At 45.1% G+C, this 26,390-nt stretch overlaps 3 protein-coding genes and 1 long non-coding RNA gene across 4 annotated transcripts; 3 read left to right on the forward strand and 1 right to left on the reverse strand.

The window, feature by feature from the left end:
• The first annotated feature begins 386 nt into the window (after window positions 1-386).
• LOC119354389 (60S ribosomal protein L15-2-like) lies at window positions 387-2,340 on the forward strand. The gene is made up of 4 exons (XM_037621122.1): window positions 387-509; window positions 613-779; window positions 1,550-1,747; window positions 1,845-2,340. The coding sequence occupies exons 1-4, from the start codon at window positions 506-508 to the stop codon at window positions 2,088-2,090; spliced, it is 615 nt and encodes a 204-aa protein (XP_037477019.1). The 5' UTR covers window positions 387-505; the 3' UTR covers window positions 2,091-2,340.
• LOC119357826 (basic proline-rich protein-like) lies at window positions 2,185-6,991 on the forward strand. Its single transcript, XM_037624642.1, has 6 exons — window positions 2,185-2,220; window positions 3,627-3,779; window positions 3,847-4,120; window positions 4,751-4,886; window positions 4,996-5,141; window positions 5,865-6,991. The coding sequence occupies exons 1-5, from the start codon at window positions 2,185-2,187 to the stop codon at window positions 5,060-5,062; spliced, it is 666 nt and encodes a 221-aa protein (XP_037480539.1). The 3' UTR covers window positions 5,063-5,141; window positions 5,865-6,991.
• Window positions 6,992-8,325: 1,334 nt separating this feature from the next.
• LOC119357827 lies at window positions 8,326-9,674 on the forward strand. The gene is made up of 3 exons (XM_037624643.1): window positions 8,326-8,864; window positions 8,944-9,242; window positions 9,321-9,674. Exons 1-3 carry the CDS (start codon window positions 8,342-8,344, stop codon window positions 9,672-9,674), a joined length of 1,176 nt encoding a protein of 391 aa, XP_037480540.1. The 5' UTR covers window positions 8,326-8,341.
• Window positions 9,675-24,284: 14,610 nt separating this feature from the next.
• On the reverse strand, window positions 24,285-24,990 carry LOC119359329. Its single transcript, XR_005172469.1, has 2 exons — window positions 24,811-24,990; window positions 24,285-24,708 (listed from the first exon to the last, which is right to left on the reverse strand). It is a non-coding gene; the product is annotated as an uncharacterized LOC119359329 (long non-coding RNA).
• Window positions 24,991-26,390: the final 1,400 nt, after the last annotated feature.

Consider the following 26,390-nt stretch of genomic DNA (forward strand, 5'->3'; position numbering starts at 1 on the left):
AATCACCACACTGCTTCCTGAGGGTCGAGATTCACACTCCTGCATCTATGAGTGCTCGAGGCGCCATCGAGGCCACCACTGCCGCCTGCGAGTGCGACGACGAGGAGGATCTTCGGGTGGAGTTTGGCAGCGGGGAGGAGCCGGCGCTTCTGCTGTCGCATTTCATTGCTGATTCATAGGACCTGCAGGTTAGGTCACTGTAACGAGTATGTCTTATTGAGCTCTTAGGTCGAAGTTATATTTGAAAGGAAATAGTTTCCGTGCACAAATAATGTGCCGCGACGTTTTGCTAGGCCCAGGTGCCACGGAGATAAGCCTATTTCCTGGCCCATGAAAGCACACTGGACCCCTGACGGCCGACCATTCCAGAACCCTAGCCCATCCGACGGCCACCACGCGCCCATCTCCTCGATATAAGACCGCTCTCCCCGCATCTTCGAAACCCTAAGTCACCACACACTCCCGTTTCCCGCCGCCTCCGCCCTCTGCCGCCGCAGCCTCAGCCATGGGTGAGCCATTCCGTCTACCAGCTCCTCTCTCTCCCGCAATCTCGCCTGTTTGCCTTCTCCCACGTATTATCGCGCACTCGATGTGATGGATTCGTCGTGGCAGGCGCGTACAAGTTCGTGTCGGAGCTATGGAGGAGGAAGCAGTCCGACGTGATGAGGTTCGTGCAGCGCGTGCGTTGCTGGGAGTACAGGCAGCAGCCCGCCATCGTCCGCATCACCAGGCCCACCCGCCCCGACAGGGCACGCCGTCTCGGCTTCAAGGCCAAACAGGTTTGGTTTATCTCTTAGATCCGATCCTCTCTTATGTTCCTTCTACGATGCCATGGCTGGGCGTGAAAAAAATCATGCTGGCTATGTTTGTGATTGCTGTCTTATGTATATAGTTTTCTGCGTATGTATTTTTTTGTTCGTTGTGCGTGGAAAATGTACCTTTTTCTGTCTCGTCGAAGCATGGTTTAGTTTTAGTTGATGCAAGTTATATGCCATTCTTCTGCAATAATAAACGGCAGTTTGTCTTGGAACGGATCTGACTTTACAACCGTGATGCCCTGATCACATGTTTGTATGTTTTAACAGCTTTCCTTAATTGCACATAAACGGCAGTTTGTCTTGGAACGGATCTGACTTTACAACTGTGATGCCCTGATCACATGTTTGTATGTTTTAACAGCTTTCCTTAATTGTACACGTGTTTCTGAGAAGTAATTTGGACCATGTCATTCAGTCTATTGTTCCTGAAACTTGTGTGGCGCTGACATGGTTTACTCTAATCATTTAGATCCTGTTTCTATGTGATTCGTACACACTCAAGTATGTTCGCATATACGCCGTAAGTTGCTTGAGTTTATACTAACTCGTGAAGGCATTAGATATTACGAGTACCATTTGGTTAAATTGCTCCATAGTTTGTTTCCTCTGAATTTTAGTCCAATAACAGATGTTTGTCTTTTTAATTCTTATTATTGCTTTGCAGTCTTTTCTCCATGTTATAATTGCTTGGTGTTTTCCCTTAGCTGACTACCTATGTTTCTTGTTTCCAGGGTTATGTGATCTACCGTATCCGTGTGAGACGTGGTGGCAGGAAGCGCCCAGTGCCCAAGGGTATTGTTTATGGCAAGCCCAAGCACCAGGGTATTACCCAACTCAAGTTCCAGAGGAACAAGAGGTCTGTTGCTGAGGAAAGAGCTGGGCGCAGGCTTGGTGGTCTTCGTGTCCTCAACTCCTACTGGGTGAATGAGGTATAGCATTTGTTCATTGCTGAAATTTGTTGAAATGACTGAGAATTATTATTCTCACCTTATCAATTTCTCTCCTTTTCCATTTCTTGTGATGTAGGACTCCACCTACAAGTACTTTGAGGTCATCCTTGTTGATGTTGCTCACAGCGCTGTCCGCAACGATCCAAGGATCAACTGGCTCTGCAAGCCTGTGCACAAGCACCGTGAGCTGCGTGGTCTCACCTCTGCAGGAAAGAAATTCCGTGGTCTGCGTGGCAAGGGTCACCGCCACCACAAGAACAGGCCCTCAAGGAGAGCCACCTGGAAGAGGAACCAGACCGTCTCCCTCCGCCGCTACCGTTAAGCTTACGTGGTGTTATGTCCTGTGGAACCTGTCCTATGCTGGAGTCTTTTCCACCGTCAAATTTTGCTACCTTTCTGTGGCTGAACGTCCAGGCATGCCTGTTGAACTATTTGCTATGTGCCTGTGTTATGTGAAATTTGAATGATTTAAGTAGTCCTTGATGTGCGCTGATTATTGTTTTAAATGCTTTGATGTTTTTTGATGTCCTTTTCTTAAGTTATCGGTGTGCATATATTATGGCTCCATAAAATGTCAAAATTTGAAGCTCTGCTTATGTATCCTTTTTGGTTTTTTCATGAGCCTTTTGTACCCATCAAATCGGGAAATACTTCTTTCATCCTTCAAAGAGTGTATTTTCAACTTTCTTGAAAAGTCAAATTTTTTTATATTTGACTGTATTTATATAATAATATATCAATATTTATGCCGTCAAATTAGTAGCGTTTGGTAATGATATAATATTTTCATTATATACCTATTTTATTTCATAAATATTGATATATTTTTGCACAAACATATTAAACTTTTAAATAATTTTACTCTTTAACAAAGTTGGAGATACACTTTTTTAAGGACGGAGAGCATCTAATCTCTCCTCCTGATTTTAAATGAAGGGTGGTACGTATCATTCATGGGTCAGACCTGATCTGATAGAATTTTTTTTCCAATAGAGGAATAGCCACTGGCAACGTCTTTCAGACATAGACGAGGAGGGGGAAGGTGGAGGCGTGATACTCTTGGGGTTTTGTGATTCTTGTCGCTTCTCACAAATAAAGCTTATAGTGGAGGTCGGTTAGTGGCATAAAATTGATGTAATTGTTAGTAAAATTTAATAATGATGAAAAAATTCACAAATTTACAATGTAATAACTAAACTGATACTCCTTAAGGTCTAATACATTTTTTGAGGTTAACTTCGATCAAATGTTAAAGCAACAATATATGACATGCAACTTAAATAAAGCACACCGTCAAATTCGTATGTGAAAGAAGATTTTAATGATATAATTTTTACATTAATTATTAATCTTGTCAATAGTCAAAAATCGTTTTGGAAAACGCATTAGGCCTAGATGGAAGGAGAGAGTAGAAGATATAATACACGAAAATACACACATAAATGAGTCGTGCAACCAAGTTAATTCTTTTCGGTGAGCAGCGTACAATAAAGGGAAAAAAATGCAATTCGGCTCTTGGGTCACACATGCCTCGTTATTTGAGCCTTGCCTGGTGGCGCGCCTGCCACGTGCGGAGGCGGCAGCCCCTGCCGCCATTGGACCAGGCGCCGCGTAACAAATTTTCGGCCGAGTGCGGGAGCTGAAACGGAACGGGAGATAGGAGGTGGCCCCTGTCGCCTTAGGGAGCGGTGACACCTTCTTTTTGGCCTGACAGATGACTAGACAGCGCACGACACCTCTTCTACATATATAAAATCTTCCTCTAATAATAAACGATTGCTTCTGGTCGTCCGTCGTCGCCGTTTTTGCAAAAACGCCCCTGTATTTCTTTGAATTCAACCCGCGGTCCTTTTTAAAGTGGAAAAAACGTTTCGACCCAGATCCAGCCCGCCGAGGCCCGAGTGCCGCCGCTCCCGTACGCCACCACCACCAGCGCCCGCAGAGCGCCCGACCCTCCTCCTCCCCGGCCTCCCTCGCGCATCGTACGGCAATCGGCGCCGGCGACTCCCAGGTCACGCCGCCGCTCCCCTTCCTTCTCTCTCTCTCTCTCTAATCTCCTTTTCTCTCCTTCTCTCCAGGAGCTCAGCGCCAGCGCCAATGCCCAGTCCTCGAGCTCACCCTGGAGGTTCGAACGCCGCCACGGGACCTCCACCTGCCAGATCCGGCGCCTCCCTCCCGGACCCGCGCGCCCTCCACCTCCTCTACCCGATCCGGCGCCGCCCAATCCGCCGCGACCTCCACCATGGCGCCCGTCGAGATCCTGCGCATCCTCTCCGTCGACGCGCCGTCGTCGCATGAGGACTTGGACGCCTGGCTCGCTGACACCTCCCCCAAATCCTACAGGAGGTTCAGGTACAACATCTACTTGATTAATTTCTGAATTCCACTTCTTTTTTGTGCATGTATATGCAATTGAGGGAGACTCTTATTGATGATCTTGTGTGCCAATCTTACATGGATAGTTTGAATGTGTGATACGTTGTGTGATCCAGCGACAAAATTCAGTTAGTGCTGCTATGTATCAGTCAAGGGAATGGTATGGAGAAGAGAGAATGAGGACAATACAAAGTGAGTGGGAGAGCGTGAGTGATTAATGAATGGGTATAGGCTTTGTACTATGACACACAGTACATTGTACAAATAAGGAAGTGGGTAGTGTGCTACCTTTGTTGTGAAAAGGGAAGATTTCTTTCCTGACTCATGTAGTACCAGTACTGGTGGATCGATGATCTAAGGATCATATGAATGATTAATGGAGGATAACATAGTATTGTTGTAGAGGTGTCGACAACTGCAGTATTTGAATCTAAACATGTGATACATGAAAGAGCTATTTTGAGTTAGATTATTATTTGGTTTTGGGTATAGAGTAATTATTTCGGTACATGGCTTATGTCTCAGTATGTACTATGTAGCTTAGTCCCAGCAAAAGTGTGAAACCTTGTGTATTTGTTCTGCAATCCTGGTAATGATTTTTTGCAGATGTAATAATGCAGGTGAATTTGGGCTTGCCGAAATATAGGAGTGTGTTGTGTGCTGCAGCAGGTTTGGATGCGGCAATCAAGACCATGGCTCGGCTTGGGGAGCATCAAGCATCGACTGATGTGAGGAGGCCAAGGTGAGCTTCTCCGGTCCAATCCCAATCTGATTCAGGAGAGCATATTCTTAAGGTTGTCATTGCACTTTCTGGATAGGTTAAACTATTGATAAGTTCAAATTCTGACTAGGACAACAAAGCCTCATGGGCCAGAGTATTCAGGAGGACATCAATCCATCCAAACCCATGGTGTTTGAGGCAGCTTGAAAGAAGGTTTGCTGCAGGGAAGAGATAGAAAGAGCGAAATAGAGAAGGCAGGGGCGTGATCTGTTGTAGGTATGAAGTGAAGTAATCCTTCCATTCCTGTTGTTTGTTTTCGCAACTCTGTTTTGCACAACTCTGTTTGCAGTGCGTGCAGTAACTGATCGATTGCGTTTTGAGGGTTTTAGGTGTTGAATATGACCGGACCATTAAAATAAAAGTTGTATATATCTTTTCAAGACCTTTCGAACGAATATTTATTTGCAATTTTTCGTCAGATTTCCTAGGAGATATGCCTATCTGAAGTTACTATTAGTCTTCGTCAGACTGCAGTTTCAGTCATGACTTCCTATTTTGCGCGGCGTTTTAAAGTAACTTCAAGGCTGAATCTGTCCATGGGTCTATGGATGTATTTTCAGTATTTGGTTTGAAATTTCCAAGGATAATTTATTCTGAAATTTTCGCTGAGTATAGTGAAAGATACAACCTTCTGAATGCTGTTATCCATTGCGAGTTCTGTTCTGAACTTCTGACAGTTACTGTTTTCTGTATTGAGAGGTTGTTTTCTGTATAGAGGAATTTTGCTATGGGACTGCACTTACTTGCCCCCTTGATTTTTCAGTGTACTAGGCAAAAAATATTGTACTGAATGATCTGCACTAATGTGAATCCCTGAAAGTAGATTGCAGTTAGAATTAGAAACCATTTTTTGGTTTGTTTCCTGAAATTAATAGCTGTTGTGAATTGTACAGGGTTCGTTGTTCCCATTTCTTATAGTTTGTAATTGTATTCCTACAGTCTAAGAAGACCGTCGCATGGATTGATTGGTTGGGAGGAGAACCGCAACAAGATATGCTGCTGAAAAATCAACATGGAGTTTGAGTCAGGTTGATGCAGTGCATTAACCTCGGCTGATCTATCTTGTTCTGAATTCCACTGGTGGTAACTTCACTCGTAAGTTTTTGCTGCTCAGGTCTTTGACTTTTTTTTGCTGCTCAGATATTAGACTTGCGATTGAAGAACCTGCTGAAGTATTGAGTGGGCTACTTGTAGCGGAAGACGCAGCAAGCGATTGAACCCCCACACTCGTAGCGTTGGACCGATCAATGAGTAGTTATGTAGGTTCTTGGTACACTTGCTGCACCTACTGAAGCGTACAATGGATAACGACGATCCATTTGCAGCGACGGGTGCACATCGTCGGTGGTCGCATGGACAACTCCGGCGATTGCCGCGGTGATACCATGCAGAGAGGTGTTATGAAGATCGTAGACTGTATGAAGGAGGCGTACATGACTAGCTGACTCCTTTTTCCGGTGGCTGTTCAGGTTTGATCGGATCAGGGTCAGCAGATCGGCGGCGGCATCCCACAGGATAACTCGACGGGTGTGGCCATCACAACGACATCACGGTATCGTTGGCCAACCTGTTACATTATTAAAATCAGGTATGTCCCACAATCTTTTGCTGTGTCTGATCTGCATGCTGACGAACGGTGAATGATACCATGACCAGGCGAGGAAGAGCGCGCCAATGGATTTTCCTACCCAGGACTTTGTACTGTACTAATATTCAGAAAAATGTTTGTTTGTATCTCTTTCAGGTCCGTGCTAGCTATGTGCAAAAGGATGATGCCCATATGGACTAAATTTCTCTCTTTTGTAGGTTAAAAAAATGGTCTTCTATGGGTTACAAACCAATGCTTGCTTGCGTACACTCTGGTGCTCCAGTTAAAGATGAAAAGTTATAATGTAATGTGATGAGTAACCATCAGTTGGTGAATAGATTCTCTTATGAATACTACTATATCTCTCTCATCTCTTATATTGAGTGAACGAACAAAGTGTACAAATGAAGTCACGGTGAGCTGAGCAGAGCAGCTGGTGATCAGATGATTTCGGGTCCCTGCTAGCTATTTCTGATTTTGAAGCTATTCCTCTAGGACAAATGATTACACTACATTACAAGTTGAAAAAGTGTGCAAAGTGGAAGTTAATACTAAAGCGAATTGCTCTTTTTGATCAGCCAACAAATTTCAGTCATAATATGTGCCATTCAAGTGGAAACACAAACTAGGACGTGCAAGATTTGTTTCTCCCGTTGCAACGCACGGGCCTTTTTTGCTAGTATTTAAAAGAGAGAGCAATGCATCTATGAGACGACTGGGTGTACATGAACTATAAATCTGGCTAGCTTTTGTACGTGCATATCGCCCTCTTTTGATGATTATTTCTCTTAAATCAATGTATAAAACTTCAATCTATTTGCATCATTGTATTCTCCGCGATAAACTCTACAAATAGAGTCTAATGTTGATTATGTTCTTTCTTTCATAAATTTCTAGCAACACGTGGGACCCATACGTCATAGAGTAGCTCATTGCTAAAGCAATGCATGTGTCAACGCGGGTGACCGCCGAAACACACGCACGTGACCGTGACGACAGGCGCGCCAGCCAACACGTGGGACCCGTCGGACGCGCAACAGCAGCAGCACCTGCCGCCTACGAAGCACCGATACGGCAGATTTCTGTGTATCGCCGTTCCGTACGCCATCGATACTCCGATACGCCGGATACGGCTTAGATACAGTATCCCAGAAGTATCCCCTTTTTTGATTTAAAAAAAAAGAAAAAAATGCCGATACAGCTGTGAAACGCGTGAGACACGGCTGGGACACGCCGATGCAGCCCCGAGCGAGCCCAATAGCCCATGATGGGTCGACTAAACCTAGCTCTCTCTCTCGCACGGTCGCACCCTGTCGTCACCACTCACTAGGAAGGGATCGAGGGCGGCGCCGCCGCCCCCGCCACATCCATCAGTTGCTCTCCGCCGCCGCCGCCGCCGCCGCCTGGAGTGGCTCGCCGTCGCCGCCGCCGTCGCCGCCTGGAGTGGCTCGCCCCAGCCCCTTCCTGGAATCCCATCTCTGCCTCTCTTCTGCTCTTCTCCGCCGGCGACACAAGGTAAACACCCGAGCCCCAATGTGTTGTACTGATGTATGGTTGATCCATTGATGTATGCTTGGGGCTTGTCTATGCTGGCTTTATGTATCGTTGATCCATTTATGTAGGCAGAAATAGCACTCTCATAGTCATAGGCTCATAGCTCATAGATGTATACTCTAGTAATAGTTTGATCTGTTCCTGCTAGCTAATGTTGGATAAAATTGCTTGTTGATGTTGCTAGCTTGCTGCTTATTGATGTTTGTGGGGTAAAATTACTTGCTGATGTTGCTATTGCCTCCTGTTGCCAGGGAAGAAGATACAAGTATACACCATGTCATCTGCGGGCAGTAGCATGGCAGCAAGCCAATCTTCAGTCGGTGGTACTGCGAGCAACAACATTGAGGTTGATGGTGCAGGGGAAGAGGTTGAGAATGGTGTTGTCAATCCGAAATACCCATTCTGGAAGCATGCTACAAAACTAGCAAGAGACCCATCAAGTCGAGGAGGCAACACACGTTTCCGTTGCCACTTCTGTATGAATGATTTCCCAGGCAGCTATACAAGAATAAGAGCGCATCTTCTTAAGATATTAAATGTAGGCATAAACTCTTGTACCAAGATAACACAACCTCTCTTTGAGGAACTTCGCAAGGAAGATAAGGCAACTGCTCTACTTATTTCACATAGTAAAACTAGGAACACAGTTCCTCTACCACCCTTTGAGGAATCTGGTTCATTGGCATCATCAAGGAAAAGAAAGGCAACAGGAAAGCAATCTGGGATTTCAGAAAGTTTTCATGCAGAGGTTCGACAACAAGCTGATGCTCTCATTGCAAGAATGTTCATCACCGGAGGTATGAAACTTTGCATTACAATGTCAATTATTGTTGTCTTTTTTTAAGCATAGTTGTTTACTAGTTATTTTGTCTATAGGGGTTCCCTTCAATCTAGCAAGAAATCCTTACTATTGGGAGTCCTACAATTTTATCGCAAAAAATGAAATGGGTGGCTATGTGCCTCCTGGATATAACGCATTGAGCACAACCTGTCTTGCAAAAGAGAAGAAACATGTTGGGAGGATGCTAGAGCCCCTCAAGTCCACATGGCCGCTCAAAGGAGTGACTATTGCGACTGATGGGTGGGCTGACCCTCAAAGGAGACCAATTTTGAACTTCATGGCTGTGACAGAGAGTGGTCCAATGTTTCTAAAGGCGGTCAACACTGAAGGGGAGGTAAAAACCTAGATTAACTCGTTTTTTGTCTCTTTTTTTATAAATTACTTGCTGATTGTTCATTGTCTTCAATGGTAGACCAAATCTAAGCAATTTGTATTTGAGAGGATGAAGGAAGTGGTTGAGGAGATTGGATCCGAGAATGTGGTCCAAGTGATCACGGACAATGCATCCAATGTCAAAGGTGCTGGATTGATGATCCAAGCAAAGTACACCAATATTTACTGGACTCCTTGCATTGTGCACTGCCTCAATCTTGTGTTGAAGGAGATATGTGATCCAAAGATGCATGATGAAGACTTTGAAGTTCTTAACTTTATAAAAGAGGTTTCCGAACTAGCTCTCTTTGTCAAGAACTTCATAATGACCCATGGCATGAGGTTGTCAATGTTGAATGAGTTTAGCAAACTTAAGTTTCTTCACATAGCATAAACCAGATTTGCAAGTGTTGTCATCATGTTGAAGAGGTTTCTTTTAATCAAGGATGCACTCACACTAATGGTGGTTCATGCAAATTGGGCTAATTATAGAGAGGATGATCCTCCTACAGCTCAAAGGGTGAAGGAACTTATTTTGAGTGATGTGTGGTGGGATAAAATTGCATACATTGTCTCTTTCACCTCACCCATATATGCAATGATAAGGCTGACCGACACGGACAAACCATCTCTCCATTTGATATATGAGATGTGGGACGACATGATGGAGAAGGTGAGTGATTCTTTTAGCTTTCTTCATCTTCATTTGGGAATTATTGATGTGTATTGCTTGCTGATTTTAATTGTCGCCATGTTCATAGGTGAGAGTTCCTATTTATCGTTATGAAAAGAAGGAGCTCAATGAAGATTGTGCTCTCTATATCGTTATCAAGAAAAAACTTCTAAAACGTTGGAAGAAGAGTAGTACCCCCCTCCATTGTTTGGCTCACTCGTTGAATCCGAGGTTTGCTCTTTATATATGTTTGTCATTTGACAATCTCAAGTTCTCAACTTTAAAAGGTTTGCTGATTTTATGTTGTCATGTTAATAGGTACTACAGTCCAAATTGGGTTGGGGCAGTCCGTGGCCGTGTTACCCCCCTTGATGATAATGAGATTTTTCAAATGAGAAACCAGTGTTTGCAGAAGTTATTTCCAGATCCAAATGACCACAAGACCGTCAAGAAAGAATTTGCGGATTTTGCTCTAATGATGAATGATTTCCAGAATGCAGATTCAATTGAAGATAGAGATGATTTTGAACCAAAGCAATGGTGGGGCACTCATGGAGGAAGCACAAAGTTCTTGAAAAGTTTGGCATTGAAGTTACTTGGTCAGCCTTCATCTTCGTCTTGTTGTGAAAGGAATTGGAGTTCATATTCCTTCATCCATAGTTCCGAGAGAAACAAGCTCACTCCTGAACGTGCTGAGGATTTAGTGTTCTCACATAACAACTTGCGTTTGCTTTCAAGACAATCTGAGGCTTATCATGCTGGGCCAAGCCGGATGTGGGATGTGGGTGGAGATGGGGTTGAGAGCTTCACTGATGTTGGCATCCTTGAAGGTGCTAACCTGACACTTGATGAACCTGAATTGGAGGCTGAGATCATGAATGCTCTCACTTGAGTTCCTGTTGTTATGTTGTAATGTATTTTCGACTATGGGTCTATGGTCACATGGCCTTGTATCTTCCTGTTCCTGTTGTTATGTTGTAATGTACTATTTGACTGTGGATTCCTTTTTATCATGTCAACTTAGTGAACTTTTGCATTATTTTGCTATGGTCATTGAGAATTTAGAACTGAAACTTGCTGGAATTTGTTGGAGGCTGAGATCAAGGAAGTTTATATTAATTTCATCATTTGGTATGCTACTGCCCCAAGCCAACTTGTTTACAACTTCACTTTTCATGCTTATCTATTTCATATTATCAAGTCTAATATCATGTGATGTATTTTCTATTTTGCAATCACCATGAGGAGTTGAGGGCCTGGATGATCATTCAAGAGTGAAAAGAGAGGAGGCATGGAAACAATCAGGCAACCAATAGGCGGTATTTTGATCCCATCTCACACATTTTATTATGTGTGTTTTAATTACATGTCATTTTATTATAGTTTATATATGCTTGCCGTATAGCCGTATTGTTGTTTTTAGAAAGTGCCGTATCCCGTATCGCCATACCGGTATCGCCGTATCAGTGTCGCCGTATCGGTGCTTCGTAGCCTGCCGCCAGCGGGCGTGGCGGCAGCAGCACGTGTCCCGAGCTGCCGCCTCGCGTAGTGGCGGCAGGGCCCACCTCCTGTCTCCCGTTCCGATCCAGCTCCCGCTCGGCATAACTAATCCAATGCATAGAGTAGCTCATTGCTAAACCAATGCATGTGTCAATATGCATTGCTAAACCAATCCGGCGGCAGGTGCCACGTGTCGGCTGGCGCGCCTATCATCACGGTTGAGGGGGTCTTTTTTGTCAGTTTTATCTAGAGGAGGTCTTTACTGGCAATTTCATTGAGCAGGTGATCCTTTTCGACAAAAAATTGATTCTACCTCCGTTCCGGTTTAGACTACCCATAATAGAAGTAACATAGATAGTAGTAACATTACACATATCTAGGTTAAATAAATGATGTGGCATGCAATAAATAAAGAAAGAGATGAAAATAGTCACATAGCTAATTACTACTAGTATGCGTAACATCACACATATCAAGGCAAGATGTGTATATAGCCTAATAAATGAAGTGTTGTACATACTATGTTACTCCCTTCATTCCACAATGCAGTGCTTCCTCTATCCACGTGCTTCGACTTTGACCGTAAATTTAACTATCAAGACCGATTGCGGCGGGGGCAAAAATTGTATCAGTGAATTCGTATTTGAAATAAGTTTTCAATTATATTATTTTTTCTCCCGTCGCAGTTGGTCTCGTTGGTTAAATTTATGATCAAAGTTAGATCTCAAGAAATGCGAGCGCACTATATTTTGAAATGGAGGAAGTATTTTTCATCATAGAGGTAGTAACATGAGAAGTGCAGGGCTGCATGCAGCGGCATATGAACGCACGGCATCAACGATGCATGGCCCTTCGCGATTCGCATCAGCATGGCATGCTAGTTAAAGTATAGGAAACGGTGGACTTCGGGATGACAACGTATATGCATATTAGATTGGAGCACGCTGGCAGTACGACCTGACAGTCTGACATCAAGGAAGAACACTCTGCAAATGGCAGTACAAGGCTGTTGCCTGAAGCACTGTGTAACGTAACCTTTTCTTCCTATTTAAATACCATGCACCAATAAGACAGAGTGCACACTCGCACACGTTGTACAGCAGGCGGGCAGCAATGAAGCAGAGGGAAGGCCGAACGTGAAGATAGACGACGTGGAGTTCTGTGGGACAGCTTTTCCCCTTTCCCCTGCTACAGTGACTGCCGGATGGCGAATTTGGCGATTCTGCCGATCTACTCTCCAATCCTCATCATCTTCTTCCCTGATCCCTGATTCCAACATCCACCTTCCTTTCCTTTATCTTTCTGGTCGCGCAGATCCACTACCGTGTCCTGATCCATCCCCAACTCCTTTCCCCTTCGTTTCTTCGATCCTTCCGGTGATTCTTCCAATTTGCCGGTTCGGCGACTTCCTACGCGGCTTCTGGACACCTCCTTGCGAATGGAGACTGGCTATGTTGGTGTGGATTTGGTGGAGTTGGAGAGGTGGAAGGCACGGGCGTCGCAATTCGTCCACAGCTCGCAGAATCCAGCGCGAAGCTTCAGGCTTTTGCGGGACAAGGTGGTGTCCTTGTTCGGGTTGGGGGACTTGCGGCTGCCAATCAAGCAGGATCGACGAAAACCATATCCTTGTTCCCTGACACCAGTGGCATCAGATGTGCATGCTTGTGTGCGGGAAGATACGATTGAGGTGCAGCGACCCTGTTGTATTGCTCCTGTTGTATGTGTTGCCGGCGGCGTTGACGGCGCTGATGACTATTCCATTGGTACGCTGGTTTTGCGACCTTGGCCGCCTGGTGACCTCAACCACCAGCCCCAGTGGATTGGGCGACGCAGTGGGCGTGACGGCGATGCACTTCCATGGAGTGGTCAAATCCTTGGAAATTACAGAAAGCTTGTCTTCTTTGATGGAAGTTTTATCCCTGCTGTTTTTCTTTCTATTCGACCTGTTGCTATCTGCGTGATACGGGATGCCCTTTTTGTGAAAAGGCTTCATGGGAATTTAACCCAGGAAGGCAAGATAAAGAAATGTATCACAAGGAGGGTTAAAATGAGGACATTTGCTATTGTTGTGATGCCATTGAACAATGAAGTATCAACCTTCAAGGATGGCAGTGGACAGATTATTCTTGTCAGCTGGTGTGTTGTCTGTAGTATGTTTAACCATGGTACAGGAAGGGGGAGTCCACCCTTTGCTAAAAAGAAGAAAATTAAAGGGGCTAATGGTACAGTAGTGGATTACTCTGTTGCTGAACAAATTGATGCGAGATCGGCGGCACCTCTTGACGGTGACCGCCAGGCACAATGAATATTATGTGTTTGAACTGTCGGGGTTGTGGGCGGCCCGAGACAGTTCGTGAAATTAGTGACCTCGTTAGGTTGCAACGCCCGGGTCTGCTCTTTCTTTCGGAGACCAAGTTGACTGAGAAGAGAGCTCAAGATCTTAGACGGAGATTTGGCTTCAGTAATGCTTTTGGAGTTAAGGCCATTGGATTAAGCGGAGGATTGTGCCTTTATTGGAATAATGATTCTAAGGTGTCACTGAAATCATACAGTAATTCACATATAGATGTTATGGTACAAAATGACAATGTTGGTGATGGGGATTGGAGGTTTACTGGATTCTATGGCGATCCAGTGAGATCTAAGAGGAAAAGATGCTGGGATTTATTGAAGTTCATGAGAAAGGAATTTGATAATGCGTGGATCTGTGCAGGTGACTTCAATGAGGTCCTGCATGCATCGGAACAAATAGGAGGCAATGAAAGACAGGAGTGGAAGATGGAGGCCTTTAGAGATACAGTTGAATACTGCAGATTTGATGACTTGGGTTACTATGGGACACCTTATACATGGGATAACCGACATCATGGTGATAGAAATATAAAAGTCAGACTTGACAGAGTGTTGGGAGATGATAAATTTACAGAGTATTTTGATAATACTTCTGTGAATCATGTGCAATGTGGCGAATCTGATCATTGTGCTTTGTTAATTTCTGTAAGAAAATCGGAATGGATTGAAGAGAACCAAGGAGGACGACCTTTTTACTTCGAGAATGCATGGACTAGGCATGATCGGTATACTCATATAGTGGAAGATGCCTGGCAAGGGGGTGCGAATAATATGGAGGACATCTACCATGCTCTAGGTGCAGTTCGAGAGAAGCTGGAAAACTGGAACAGGACTGAATTTGGTTCTGTAAAGAAGCAACTAAAGACTACGCGGGCTCGGCTAAATAATTTAAGGGAACGATCTCTTCGGTCTGGTCCAACTAAGGAGGAAAAGGATTTAATGAATAGGATTTCAGAATTGTTAGCAAGGGAAGAGGCGAATAGAGAAGCAACGTTCTAGAGCTCTTTGGCTTGCGGAGGGAGACCGCAACACTGGTTTCTTTCAAGCAAAAGCGAGAGAAAGATCCAGAACTAATAAAATAAAGTCTATTAGAAGAGAGGATGGATCAGTTGTGACCGCCCAGGCTGATTTGGAAGCTGAGGCAATCAACTTTTATAAGAATCTTTTTACAGCCCAAGTTGAAACTGATCCGAGCTTGGTGACTAATTGGGTGCAACAGAAGGTTGATGATGCAATGAATATCAAGTTGTGTGAGCCAATTACAGATTATGAAATTGAGCAGGCCTTATTCATGATGCATCCGGACAGATCTTCGGGGCCGGATGGTTTCACAGCTGGTTTTTATATTCGTCACTGGAATTTATTGAAAGGTACGGTCTGTTCAGCGGTAAGGAATTTTCTGGAGGGAGGTACTATGCCTGATATTGTTAACTCGACTGTCTTAGTTCTCATACCGAAAGGTAAGAATCCGCAGGAATTTTCTCAGTACCGTCCAATCTCTCTGTGCAATGTGCCTTACAAAATTGCCTCGAAAGTACTAGCTCTAAGATTGAGACCTTTTCTTGAGGGGTTAATCTCGGAAGAACAAAGCGCGTTCGTTCCCGGCCGTCTCATTACGGACAATGTGTTACTAGCCTATGAATGCATCCATTATTTGAAGAGGAAAAGAGGAAAAGTTGCTGCATGTGCGGTAAAGTTGGACATGGCGAAATCCTATGATCGTGTGGAGTGGTCATATTTGAGAGCAATTATGGGTAAGTTGGGTTTTGCTGTACAATGGATCGATAGAGTTATGGCCTGTGTGGAGACTGTTTCTTTCTCTGTTAGAGTTAATGGCAACTATTCTGAAGTTTTCAAGCCAACAAAGGGTATCAGACAAGGCGATCCTATTTCGCCATATTTATTCCTTCTCTGTGCTGAAGGCTTTTCTTGTATGTTAAAGAATTATGGTGTAGGACATTTATCAAAGGGGGTGAGAGTTGGTATCCATTGCCCTTGGATATCTCACTTGTTGTTTGCTGATGACTGTTTGGTATTTACACAAGCAACAACGGAGGGTGCTCACAGATTGCAAGATGTGTTGGAACAATATCGTATGGGTTCCGGGCAAATGGTGAATAAAAACAAATCGGCTATATTTTTCAGCGGCAATGCAGGCGAGGCTATGAAAACGGCAGTTCATCAAAATATGGAGATTCCGACGGAAGCCTTGGTGGAAAGATATTTGGGACTTCCTACGGCTGTGGGAAGATCCTCTGATCAGCACTTTGATCATATTGTGGCTACTATTAAGAAACTTGTTACAAGTTGGGCGCCAAAATTACTAAACAGTGCAGGCCGTGAGGTATTGATTAAATCAATTTGCCAAGCTATTCCGACATATTCCATGAGCTGTTTCAAGCTTTCTAAGAAGTTGTGTAAAAAGGTAATAGCAGCAATTGCCCGGTTCTGGTGGGGGGGAGATGAGACCAAAAGGAAGATGCATTGGGTCAAATGGAAGGATCTCACCATACCCAAAGTATGCGGTGGCATGGGTTTCAAAGACTTCGTCCTCTTCAATAAAGCTATGCTAGCGAAGCAAGGGTGGCGTTTGATTTGTTACCCGGAGACGTTGTGTGCACGGGTGTTGAAAGGAAAATATTTTAATGATGGCAATTTTATGACTGTAGGGTGTAAGAGAAATTCCTCACAAACATGGAGGGCAATCATTTCTGGCAGGGAAGCCTTGGAGTTGGGCCTCATTCGACGCATTGGCGATGGATCATCAACAAGAATTTGGGAGGACCCATGGATCCCTACTAATCCTAGGCTAAAGCCTATTGTTAAGTTGCAATCATCAGGAATAAATTTGGTGGAAGAATTATTAAACCCGGACTCGGGTGAGTGGAATGAGGAGTTCGTGAAAGCAAAGTTTATGCCAGTTGATGCTCGGGCTATTTTGCAAATTCCGACTGCCCGATTGGCAGAAGATGGATGGGCATGGCATTTGGAGAGAAATGGCAATTTTTCAGTACGGTCAGCCTACCGAGCTCTTCTGGAAATGAATCACTCTATCAGTTCAGCATCCAGATCGAATGGCGACAAACAATTGTTTTGGAAAAAGCTCTCGAAAATGCGAGTACCACCAAAAGTACGTAACTTCTGGTGGAGGGTCATTAAAAAATTTATACCTTGTCGAGCGATTCTCCATGAGAGGCATATGGATTGTATCTCATTCTGTCAAACATGTGGTAGAGAGGAGACCATCAAACATGCCTTGTTCGACTGTACATGGGCCAAATTGTTCTGGCAGGAGTTGAAGAATCTCACTTCAGTCAAGGTGCCGGAGCTTCACCCAGATTTTTGGACTGTAGATCTGATTGATAGCAGCAAAGTTTCTTCTGAAGATGCGGCTGTTATATTATGTGGTGGATGGGCTGTAGGATCTGAGCGGAATGCTCGACACCATGAAAAGAGAGTAGGATCCGTGTCTAAATCTGTGAAGTGGACTGCTGATATTGCCTATGATCTTACACTAACAGGACAGGCTTCAGGGAAGCAACACCATAAGGAGCGGCCAAGGTGGAAACCTCCAGCTTCTGGCATTATTAAGCTCAATGTGGATGCTAGCTTCTCGCCAAACAATAATGAGGGAGCTACAGGTGTGATTGTTCGTGATCATTGTGGTGCCTTACTACGGGGCCAAGCCATCTGGTATGGTCAGACGGCCAATGTTTTCATTATGGAGGCCCTTGCCGTACGTGATGGTGTGAGACTCGCCTGTGATATTGGTCTATCAAAAGTTATCGTTGAGTCTGATGCCCAGGAGGTTGTTAAGCTATGGAGGGACAGAAACCAAAATCGTTCTGTCATAGCTCCGATACTCCAGGAAATAGAAGAGCTCAGCGGGAGTTTGCAGTCTTTCCAATTAAATTTTGTTGGTCGTGAGGCTAACGAAGGTGCACATTTGTGTGCTAAGCAAGCAACATCAACTAGGAGAAGATGTCTTTGGATAAATTATGTACCACGTTTTTTAGTTGTTTGTCTGCAGAACGATTATAATCCCGTTGTTTAATGAATGGAAGCTCTTATTTCACAAAAAAAAGAAGGCCGAACGTGACGGACGCCGAAGGACCGGCTGCAAAATAAACGTATTATTATTTAGAAAAGACTATTTGTTCACCAAGTGGGCAGCGTGTCGCTTGTTTTTTCGTTGGGCAAGATGACCAATGCGTGCAACGCCATCATGTAACCTCATTTGGAAATTAACGTTGAATTAAAGAAAAACACATTCCACATTTGTTAAGCTAATAGCAGCGACACGGCCTACATGCATCAATCATCGAGGCATGCAGTGCGAGCCGTGCAGTAGCGTCCATGCCAATGGCCGCGCGGTCAGAATGACCCACGACATCTTGTCGGAGAGGCAGCCTGCACACGGTACGTTGAAAAATCCAACCCCACCCTCTAGCCGCACCCGCATTGAATGCAGAACCTCTCTCACACAGCTGTAGATGAAACAAGGTGCATTGCTCGCCGCATCGAAGGTTTTCTTGATTTCTCCGGGCTACATCGCAAGCGCACTCCGCCACGCAGCAAGGTAAGATCTCGTCCCCAATTCGTCCAGCGCTCTAGCTCCCTTCCTTACTTCGCCCAACAAATTAACCGGCTCATGTCCATCTGCAAGACCGGCGCCGACCAACAACGAAACATAGAAAAGAAGAGTTTCAGGGCCTCTTTTGATTCATAGGATTTTGAAAACATAGAAATAGGAGAAGTGTAGGGTTAGAGTGACATGCCCATTTAAATCCTATAAAATTAGTAACGATTGTTTGATGCCATGGGAAAAACAAAAAAATTGTAAAAAAAGGTACGAGTGGATGTTAAATTTTCTATGAAATATAGTACAAAAGATTTCATAGAAAAAATTCCTATGAAATCCAATCCTATAAATCAAAGGACCAACATAAGAAAAAATCTTAAGGATTTTAATCCTTCAAAAATTCTATAAAATTCCTTTAAATCAAAGAAGCCCTTACTTCTCTTGCCCGTCGCCGGTGCCATCGCTCTGGGCTGGGATTCGCCATGAGTAGATCCAGCCGGACCTCAGGCGGCCCTTTTTCAGTTCCAGCAGGTCCGCGTGCTAGGTGCAACTGGTGAGAACAAAGGACCGACTAACGTAGGTACACGCAACCTAGTCTATGTCACCCAGACACTTTAGTAAAACCAAACCGGGTCCACATGGTACAAAAGTCCTTATGTCAGATGCGTACCCGCAGGGGATGAGCCCACCTAGCTTGACGTGGCCATCGTATTCGTTTGTATATAGCGATGTATGACTCCAGGGTCATTTCCACAGCTAGTCAATGCATGGATCAACTCGATGAAGTGTGCGGCTAGATATATGGCTTCAGATGCCGCTGCGCGTAAGACATCCTCTCTCGTAGTAACATAGACTAGTAACATGGGCATGTCATTGTGGCTAGTTTTATAGGCCTCAATTCAAAAATCTCACCAATCAAGGTAGATGATGAGTGATGAAATACTTTTCGTGGTTTGTAAAATCACTCAATTAATGCGCTTGTTTTCTTCAAAGAATAATATTTACCAATGCATTAATTGCAATGCATGCATGAAATACATGCATTGGTCAAGTTTCTCATAATTCTTGCATGCAATGAATTAATGCACCTTAAAATCTAAGCATGTGATGAAAACAATCAAATTGAGACATAAAACGGGAAACCGAAATTTTTGAAATAAGCCCTATAAATAGGGAAGGAGGGAGTATTTGGTTTCGTATTTCTAATATAAAAACAGTACCTGTGGCCCACGCAACAGCCGCTCAATGCGATGGCTCGCTAACGCCGTCGCTGGTACAAACGTTGGGCCAAACCAAGTCGCCCGTGGGTACTTTAGCTGCCCCCACCACCACCTCCATCGATACAGCTAGACAAGTACAAGGTGCATTTTGCAGCTTAACAGCATCAGGTATTTTGGTGTAATCTCGTATAATTAGACATGGATCTTGATAAGGACCGAACGTTCGGCATGCGCAGGCGCTGGACCAAACAGAAACATTCGATCTCGGAGCGCCCTCCACCGAACAGAATTGTTCAATTTGGGAACGCTCTAGCCCGAACCCCTCCTTCACGAGCAACCTTGTCGATACGTCCAGGTTCAAGAAAGTGGGCCAGAAAAATGTCCCAGTGTATGCACACAAAAGGCCCAAGTATTAAAAAGCTGGTAATTGCACACAAACTAGAAAGTCAAGAACAGAAAAATTGCCATGGCAAAAATTACACTATTTTTCCATGGTAAAAATACACTTTTATTCACATCAAAAAAATTAGTCTAATTTGCCAAGGCAAAATTTACTCTATTTTTTTTTATGGCAAAAATTACATGGGATACTTTTATTCCCATGGCAAATTTTAGTTTAATTTGGCATGGCAAATTTTACTCTATTATTGCCATGGCAAAAGTTTACATTATTCTTCCATGGCAAAAAACTTTTATTCACATGGCAAAGAGTTTAATTTGCCATGGAAAAAATACTTTTATTCACATGACAAATTTTAGTTTAATTTGCCATGGCAAAATTTACTTTATTTTGCCATGCAAAAATACCTTTACCCACTTGGCAAATTTACTCTATTTTTCCATGGCAAAAATACTTTTATTCACATGGCAAATTTTTGTTTAATTTTCCATGGCAAAATTTACTCTATTTTGCCATGCAAAAATACTTTTATTCACATGGAAAATTTAATCTACTTTTTTCATGGCAAAAATACTTTTATTCACATGGCAAATTAAACTAATTTTAGTTTAATTTGCCATGTTCTAGCTAACACAAATTTCAGAAAATTGCCATGTGAAATTTACAAAAATTGCCATGGAATTTTTACAAACAAATTGCAACAGTTTGTTGAGAAGAACATTGTGTTTGATAGCGAAGTATTCCAAAAACCTAAGTATCAAAAACTACAGTAATTTAGCCTGCAGGTATGAAATACCACGGTTTTAACACAACAGAATACTTTGTGGTATTGCTAATACAGACAACCTGTTTGGCTATTCCGTTTTCAGCGACACAAAATTAGCTAGCTAAAACCATTAGCAGCTGCAAACACACGTGTTTTTCTAGTTAGCTAGCCATTTTATGCAATTACTCGGCCATGCACCAAGAATAGCCATGCACACAGCGTAGAAGACACGTATTCTAGCTGGGCTATCCGGACGGCAACAACGTCTTCAAAACGATTTTGTGGTTGGCTGTAATTTGAAGCACCAAAGGGAAGCGAGCTAACTAGATCATCAAGCAGAAGATCCTAATAAAACGGTCGTGGACATGAGGCGTGTTGAGAAGAAAGTATAAGCGAGGGACTCTTTTCTCAGTGAGCCCAGTTTAAAAAAAAGAGGTATGGGTTTTTTTTTAATGCAGAGAAAATACTGTGGTTTGTCAAAAACTGAAGTATTTAAATCACAGTTTTTAGAGACAGCCAAACAACCCTTTGTAATAAAAACTACAGTATTATAAAAAATGGTAGTATTCTGGGAATACTTAGAAAATATTTTGTTATCAAACGGGGCCTAAATTGCCATGGAAATAGTACTAACAGCTTCAGAACATGGCAAACCATATTATATTTTTCTTGCCATGGCAAAGAAAACATGATTTCGACACGGCAACATACTTTGTGTTTCCACGGCAACTTATTATGATGTTTTGCCATGGTCAAAAATAATTTAATTTGGGATGACTGCAGAAGTTGAGGCGACATGGCAACATATTTTGTGTTTGCATGGCATAAAACAGATTTTAAGATACCATCAACTATAATTTCTAGTATAAAAGTTTGTCATGCAATATTTGTCAATTAGCATGACAACAATAAGTAAACAGTTTCTGCAAATTCATGAACGACTGAGAAAATGAATCACACAAAAATTGCAACATATGGACTGGGCTTAAAAAATCGAATCACCATCAGTGCTGAGCTAGTGACACAAAAAGTTGAACCTGTTCACTAAGACTATATTCAAATGCGGCACTTGAGCGGCCGAAGAAGACGAGGAGGATGTGCCCGTTGCCCATGAGCAGCTTATGGTCGTGAAGGGCGCCACAGTGCAGGATGGCGTCGTCGCCTCCCGGCGGCCGAGCATCAGACGAGGTCGGCGGCGTCCAATAGGACGGAGAAGACGAGGAGGGTCTCGTCGCCCATGGACGCTGAGCTCGAAGAACACGCGACCGTGGCCGTCGCCTCCAGGTGGCCGCGCTTTACCATGATTTGGCCGGCCATCTCCGCCGCGCCGGCCAGAACGCCTCCGCCATGGAGCTCCACTGTCCTCCAGATCCATCGCCGCCGCCGGGAACAGTCTCCCTGCGCCGGATCCGCTCCTCCACGCCTTCCCGAACTCGCCTTCGTCGCGGCGCCCTTCGCCAAGTCCACTGACGCCGACCTCTGCTTCCTCTGCATCCAGCAGGAGCTCGCCTGCTCGTCCCGCTCGACGCTGCACCAATCCGCCGCTCGCCTGGGCCACACGCAGCCGGCCCAACACATCTCCAGCACAGCGCGCCGTCCCGGCGGCCTGATTTGGTCGGCCGTCTTCAAATCCGGCAACGAAAAAGAAAAGTGGGGGAGTGGTGTCCAGGGGGAGGGGGAAAACAATGGAACTCGTTCGGGCGGCCCAGAATCATCCTGAACGCTCCGCGGGAGGATTTGCTAAAGGGCGATGATAGGCGCCGGTGCGCCGGCCCAAACATTCCGCCGGTCTACTGCTAGCCACCCGATTTAAGAAAGAGAACCGTCAGATCTCAGCGTTGTCTTCCTCCCTTCCCCATCTTCCTTCTCACTCCCGCACGCATAGGAAACAGAGAAAACAAAGAAGGGGATTCACACGCTCCCCGCAGGCACACCACCACCTCCTCCTGGTCTTGTGGCCGTGCCCGGCGAGCTCCGGTGAGGTCCCGCCCCCCTGTCCGCCGAGATTGCATCACAGCCACCATTATTTTTAGGCGCGATTCACCATGGATGCAACTCTAAAAACGGTCAGATCCAGCGCGCGGGGGGCATCATTGCTACATCCCCAACGTAACCACGCCTCCGGCTCGCCGAGGTCGTCGCCTTGCACCATCGTGTCCAGCAAAAAAGGATCCAAAAAAGCAACAAAAGCTCAGTTGGTCGGTTGAAGCAAATCATTATAAGGTTCCAGCAAAAAAAGATACAGTTTCCAGCAAAATCAAGCTCAGCACAGATAACTTCAGTGATTGATTGTAGCAGAAAAAAACACTAGTTCCAGCAAAAATAAACGTTGGTTCCAGCAAAATAACTCAGCAGGGAGACTCCCATTTTCGATTGTAGCAAACAAAAGAAGGACTGTAGCAAAAAGAAAGGGTAGTTCCAGCAAAAACATACACTGGTTCCAGCAAAAACACTCGTCGGCGGCGAGGGCGCCTTTGGTTCCAGCAAATCGCAGAGCCGATGGCAGCAAAAATAGATGCCGGTTCCAGCAAATAGATGGCCAGTTGCAGCAAAAAAAGGGTCATCCGCAGCCCGCCGTCCGTCTCCACGGCATGAAGACCTTTCGACGGTTGAAGCAGCGTGGGGCATCGGTTCCAGCCCTGGGATGCCCGGTTGCAGCAAAAAGGCCGTCGCCGGCTGTCGTCGCCGCAGTCTCCAGCACCAGCGGGTGCTGATTGCAGCACCTGTCATCGTCGACAGAAAAACAGATGCAGAGGTGGTGGATGGTGGTTCTCCCATGGTCTGAGACCCGCGATGGCCGCTGCCGTGCAGCGCTGTGTGTCGACCGCTGCGGCGCCGTGTGGAGGAAGAAGCAGAGAGGGATCAGAGATGGTGAAGCGCGGCGCGAGGATAGGATTGGGATGAATGGAGCGAGAGATATGGCATATGCGGTGAGAAAAGGAAGGGGATGGATAAGGTAGGGATGGATAAGGCAGTGCTTGTGTGTGGTGCGTGGGGTCCCTAGGTAGTGCGCGTGCGTGTGGGAACGACCGGCCCAAGTTTCAGCCGGTCCGCCGGCTCGAAGCGTTTCCCTTTGCTAAAACCCGGCTCGTTCGGGAGTTATTGATTCCGTTAAGAGCCTGTTTTAATAAGTCATCTGACTTATAAGTCAAGTGACTTAAAATCAGTGACTTATAAATCACGCCTGTTTGGTTACCATCTGATTTATAAGTCATCTGAGCACACCTTTCTACCTTGTTTTTTTATATAAAGGTGATGGGACCCATGCAAAAGGGGTGACTTATAAGTTTTAAGTTGGGGTGGAGCAACTTATGACTTATAAGTTGGGGTGACTTATAAGTTGGGTCCGTTTGGTAAAATAAGTCACTTTTTACACTTTTCGACTTATAAGTTGGTGATTTATTTGGAACCAAACAGGGCCTAAACATTAGTCCACACTCACGTTGGCTACTACTCTACAATAATAACAACTATAATCTCCCCTAAAAAATAACAACTAATTTAGAGACAGTTCCTCCCATCAATGGACACACTAAGCTTCCAGCAAAATACACAGAGGCATAAACACAAAATATACGCACTTAATTTCTAGTTCTAGCCAACTGGTCCATTGACTTGATTTAGTGTCTAGCACAGGCGGGGACGCTTGTGGCTTGCCACTTCTTCTTCACCCTCTGAATCTTCGTCATCTTACCAAACCATCACAAACTCGTCATATTCTTACAGAACAGGCTGCCCTGCCTCGCCAAGCAGATGGTCGGCGTCGGGATCAAGCTCTGCCACAACCTCTATGGCTCTATGCCGTGGTCACCATCCTCTCTGGAGTCGGCTGCAGCTTCCCCGTTCTGGTCGGATAGATGGTTTGCTTGCAGGTCTGGTCCACCGACAACGTTCTCCCCCTCAAGGGTCAAGGCCATGGCTGAAGACACCATCAACTGACCCCTCCCAGTATTAATGCAACAGATTGAAGATCAACAATTTGCAATAGGTCCAAACCTAGATATATCCCAGCAGATGAAGCGGATCTGGGTGCATACCATGTAGAATGCTTCGTTGTCAGCACTCCAAGCCAAGCCTGACATGAGGACACCGGAGCTCGACCAGCTCATGGATGGAGCCATCTTCCTCCTGGCAACATTGCTGCGCCACCCCCTCTCCCAACGATATCCTTTTCTTCAAATTGGTTCCACACACGATTGAAAATGGCCTCAGAGAGAGACCCAGCTAATGGATCTGCACTTTTATAGAGCAACTGGACCACTAGCTGGGATATATGCACAGCCTGCCCACACAAGTGTGACGCCCCCGATTCAATCGTACACTAATCATGCACGCAAATGTGTACGATCAAGATCAGGGACTCACGGGAAGATATCATAACACAACTCTACAAATAAAATAAGTCATACAAGCATCATAATACAAGCCAGGGGCCTCGAGGGCTCGAATACAAGTGCTCGATCATAGACGAGTCAGCGGAAGCAACAATATCTGAGTACAGACATAAGTTAAACAAGTTTGCCTTAAGAAGACTAGCACAAACTGGGATACAGATCGAAAGAGGCGTAGGCCTCCTGCCTGGGATCCTCCTAACTACTCCTGGTCGTCGTCAGCAGCCTGCACGTAGCAGTAGGCACATCCAGTGTAGTAGGAATCATCGTCGACGGTGGCGTCTGGCTCCAGGGCTCCAGCATCTGGTTGCGACAACCAGGTAGAAGGGAAAGGGGAAAAGAGGGAGAAAAGCAACCGTGAGTACTCATCCAAAGTACTCGCAAGCAAGGAGCTACACTACATATGCATGGATATATGTGTAAAGGGCCATATCGGTGGACTGAACTGCAAAATGCCAGAATAAAAGGGGGATAGCTAATCCTGTCGAAGACTACGCTTCTGGCAGCCTCCGTCTTGCAGCATGAAGAAGAGAGTAGATTGGAGTCCTCCAAGTAGCATCTCCAAGTAGCATCTCCAGTCGCATCTCCAAGTAGCATCTCCAGTCGCATCTCCAGCATAATCCTACCCGGCGATCCTCCCCTCGTCGCCCTGTGGAAAAGCGATCACCGGGTTGTCTGTGGAACTTGGAAGGGTGTGTTTTATTAAGTATCCGATTCTAGTTGTCATAAGGTCAAGGTACAACTCCAAGTCGTCCTGTTACCGAAGATCACGGCTATTCGAATAGATTAACTTCCCTGCAGGGGTGTACCAACTTACCCAACACGCTTGATCCCATTTGGCCGGACACACTTTCCTGGGTCATGCCCGGCCGCGGAAGATCAACACGTCGCAGCCCCACCTAGGCTCAACAGAGAGGCCAGCACGCCGGTCTAAACCTAAGCGCGCAGGGGTCTGGGCCCATCGCCCTGAGCACACCTGCACGTTGCGTGGGCGGCCGAAAGCAGACCTAGCCTAGTGGCGTTCCAGTCCAATTCGGCGCGCGCCGCTCAGTCGCTGACGTCACAAAGTGCTTCGGCTGATACCACGACGCCGAGTGCCCATATCTTTCCCACGTAGTTGGTTAGTGCGTATAGGCTCGTAGCCAATTCAGATCAAATACCAAGATCTCGTTAAGCGTGTTAAGTATCCGCGAATGCCGAATAGGGCCAGGCCCACCTCTCTCCTA

This window comes from Triticum dicoccoides, chromosome 2A (assembly GCF_002162155.2).
Source record: "Triticum dicoccoides isolate Atlit2015 ecotype Zavitan chromosome 2A, WEW_v2.0, whole genome shotgun sequence".
NCBI lineage: Eukaryota > Viridiplantae > Streptophyta > Magnoliopsida > Poales > Poaceae > Triticum > Triticum dicoccoides.

Bases quoted from the DNA above. Each gene is read 5' to 3' on its own strand.
- LOC119357826 (XM_037624642.1), top strand. From the start codon at position 2,185: ATGCCTGTTGAACTATTTGCTATGTGCCTGTGTTAT. The intron at 3,780-3,846 runs GTCACGCCGCCG...CCTTCTCTCCAG, and splicing joins TCGGCGCCGGCGACTCCCAG to GAGCTCAGCGCCAGCGCCAA. The intron at 4,887-4,995 runs GTGAGCTTCTCC...AATTCTGACTAG, and splicing joins ACTGATGTGAGGAGGCCAAG to GACAACAAAGCCTCATGGGC.
- LOC119357827 (XM_037624643.1), top strand. From the start codon at position 8,342: ATGTCATCTGCGGGCAGTAGCATGGCAGCAAGCCAATCTTCAGTCGGT. The intron at 8,865-8,943 runs GTATGAAACTTT...TTTTGTCTATAG, and splicing joins AAGAATGTTCATCACCGGAG to GGGTTCCCTTCAATCTAGCA. The intron at 9,243-9,320 runs GTAAAAACCTAG...CTTCAATGGTAG, and splicing joins CGGTCAACACTGAAGGGGAG to ACCAAATCTAAGCAATTTGT.
- LOC119354389 (XM_037621122.1), top strand. The intron at 780-1,549 runs GTTTGGTTTATC...TCTTGTTTCCAG, and splicing joins TCGGCTTCAAGGCCAAACAG to GGTTATGTGATCTACCGTAT. The intron at 1,748-1,844 runs GTATAGCATTTG...CTTGTGATGTAG, and splicing joins ACTCCTACTGGGTGAATGAG to GACTCCACCTACAAGTACTT.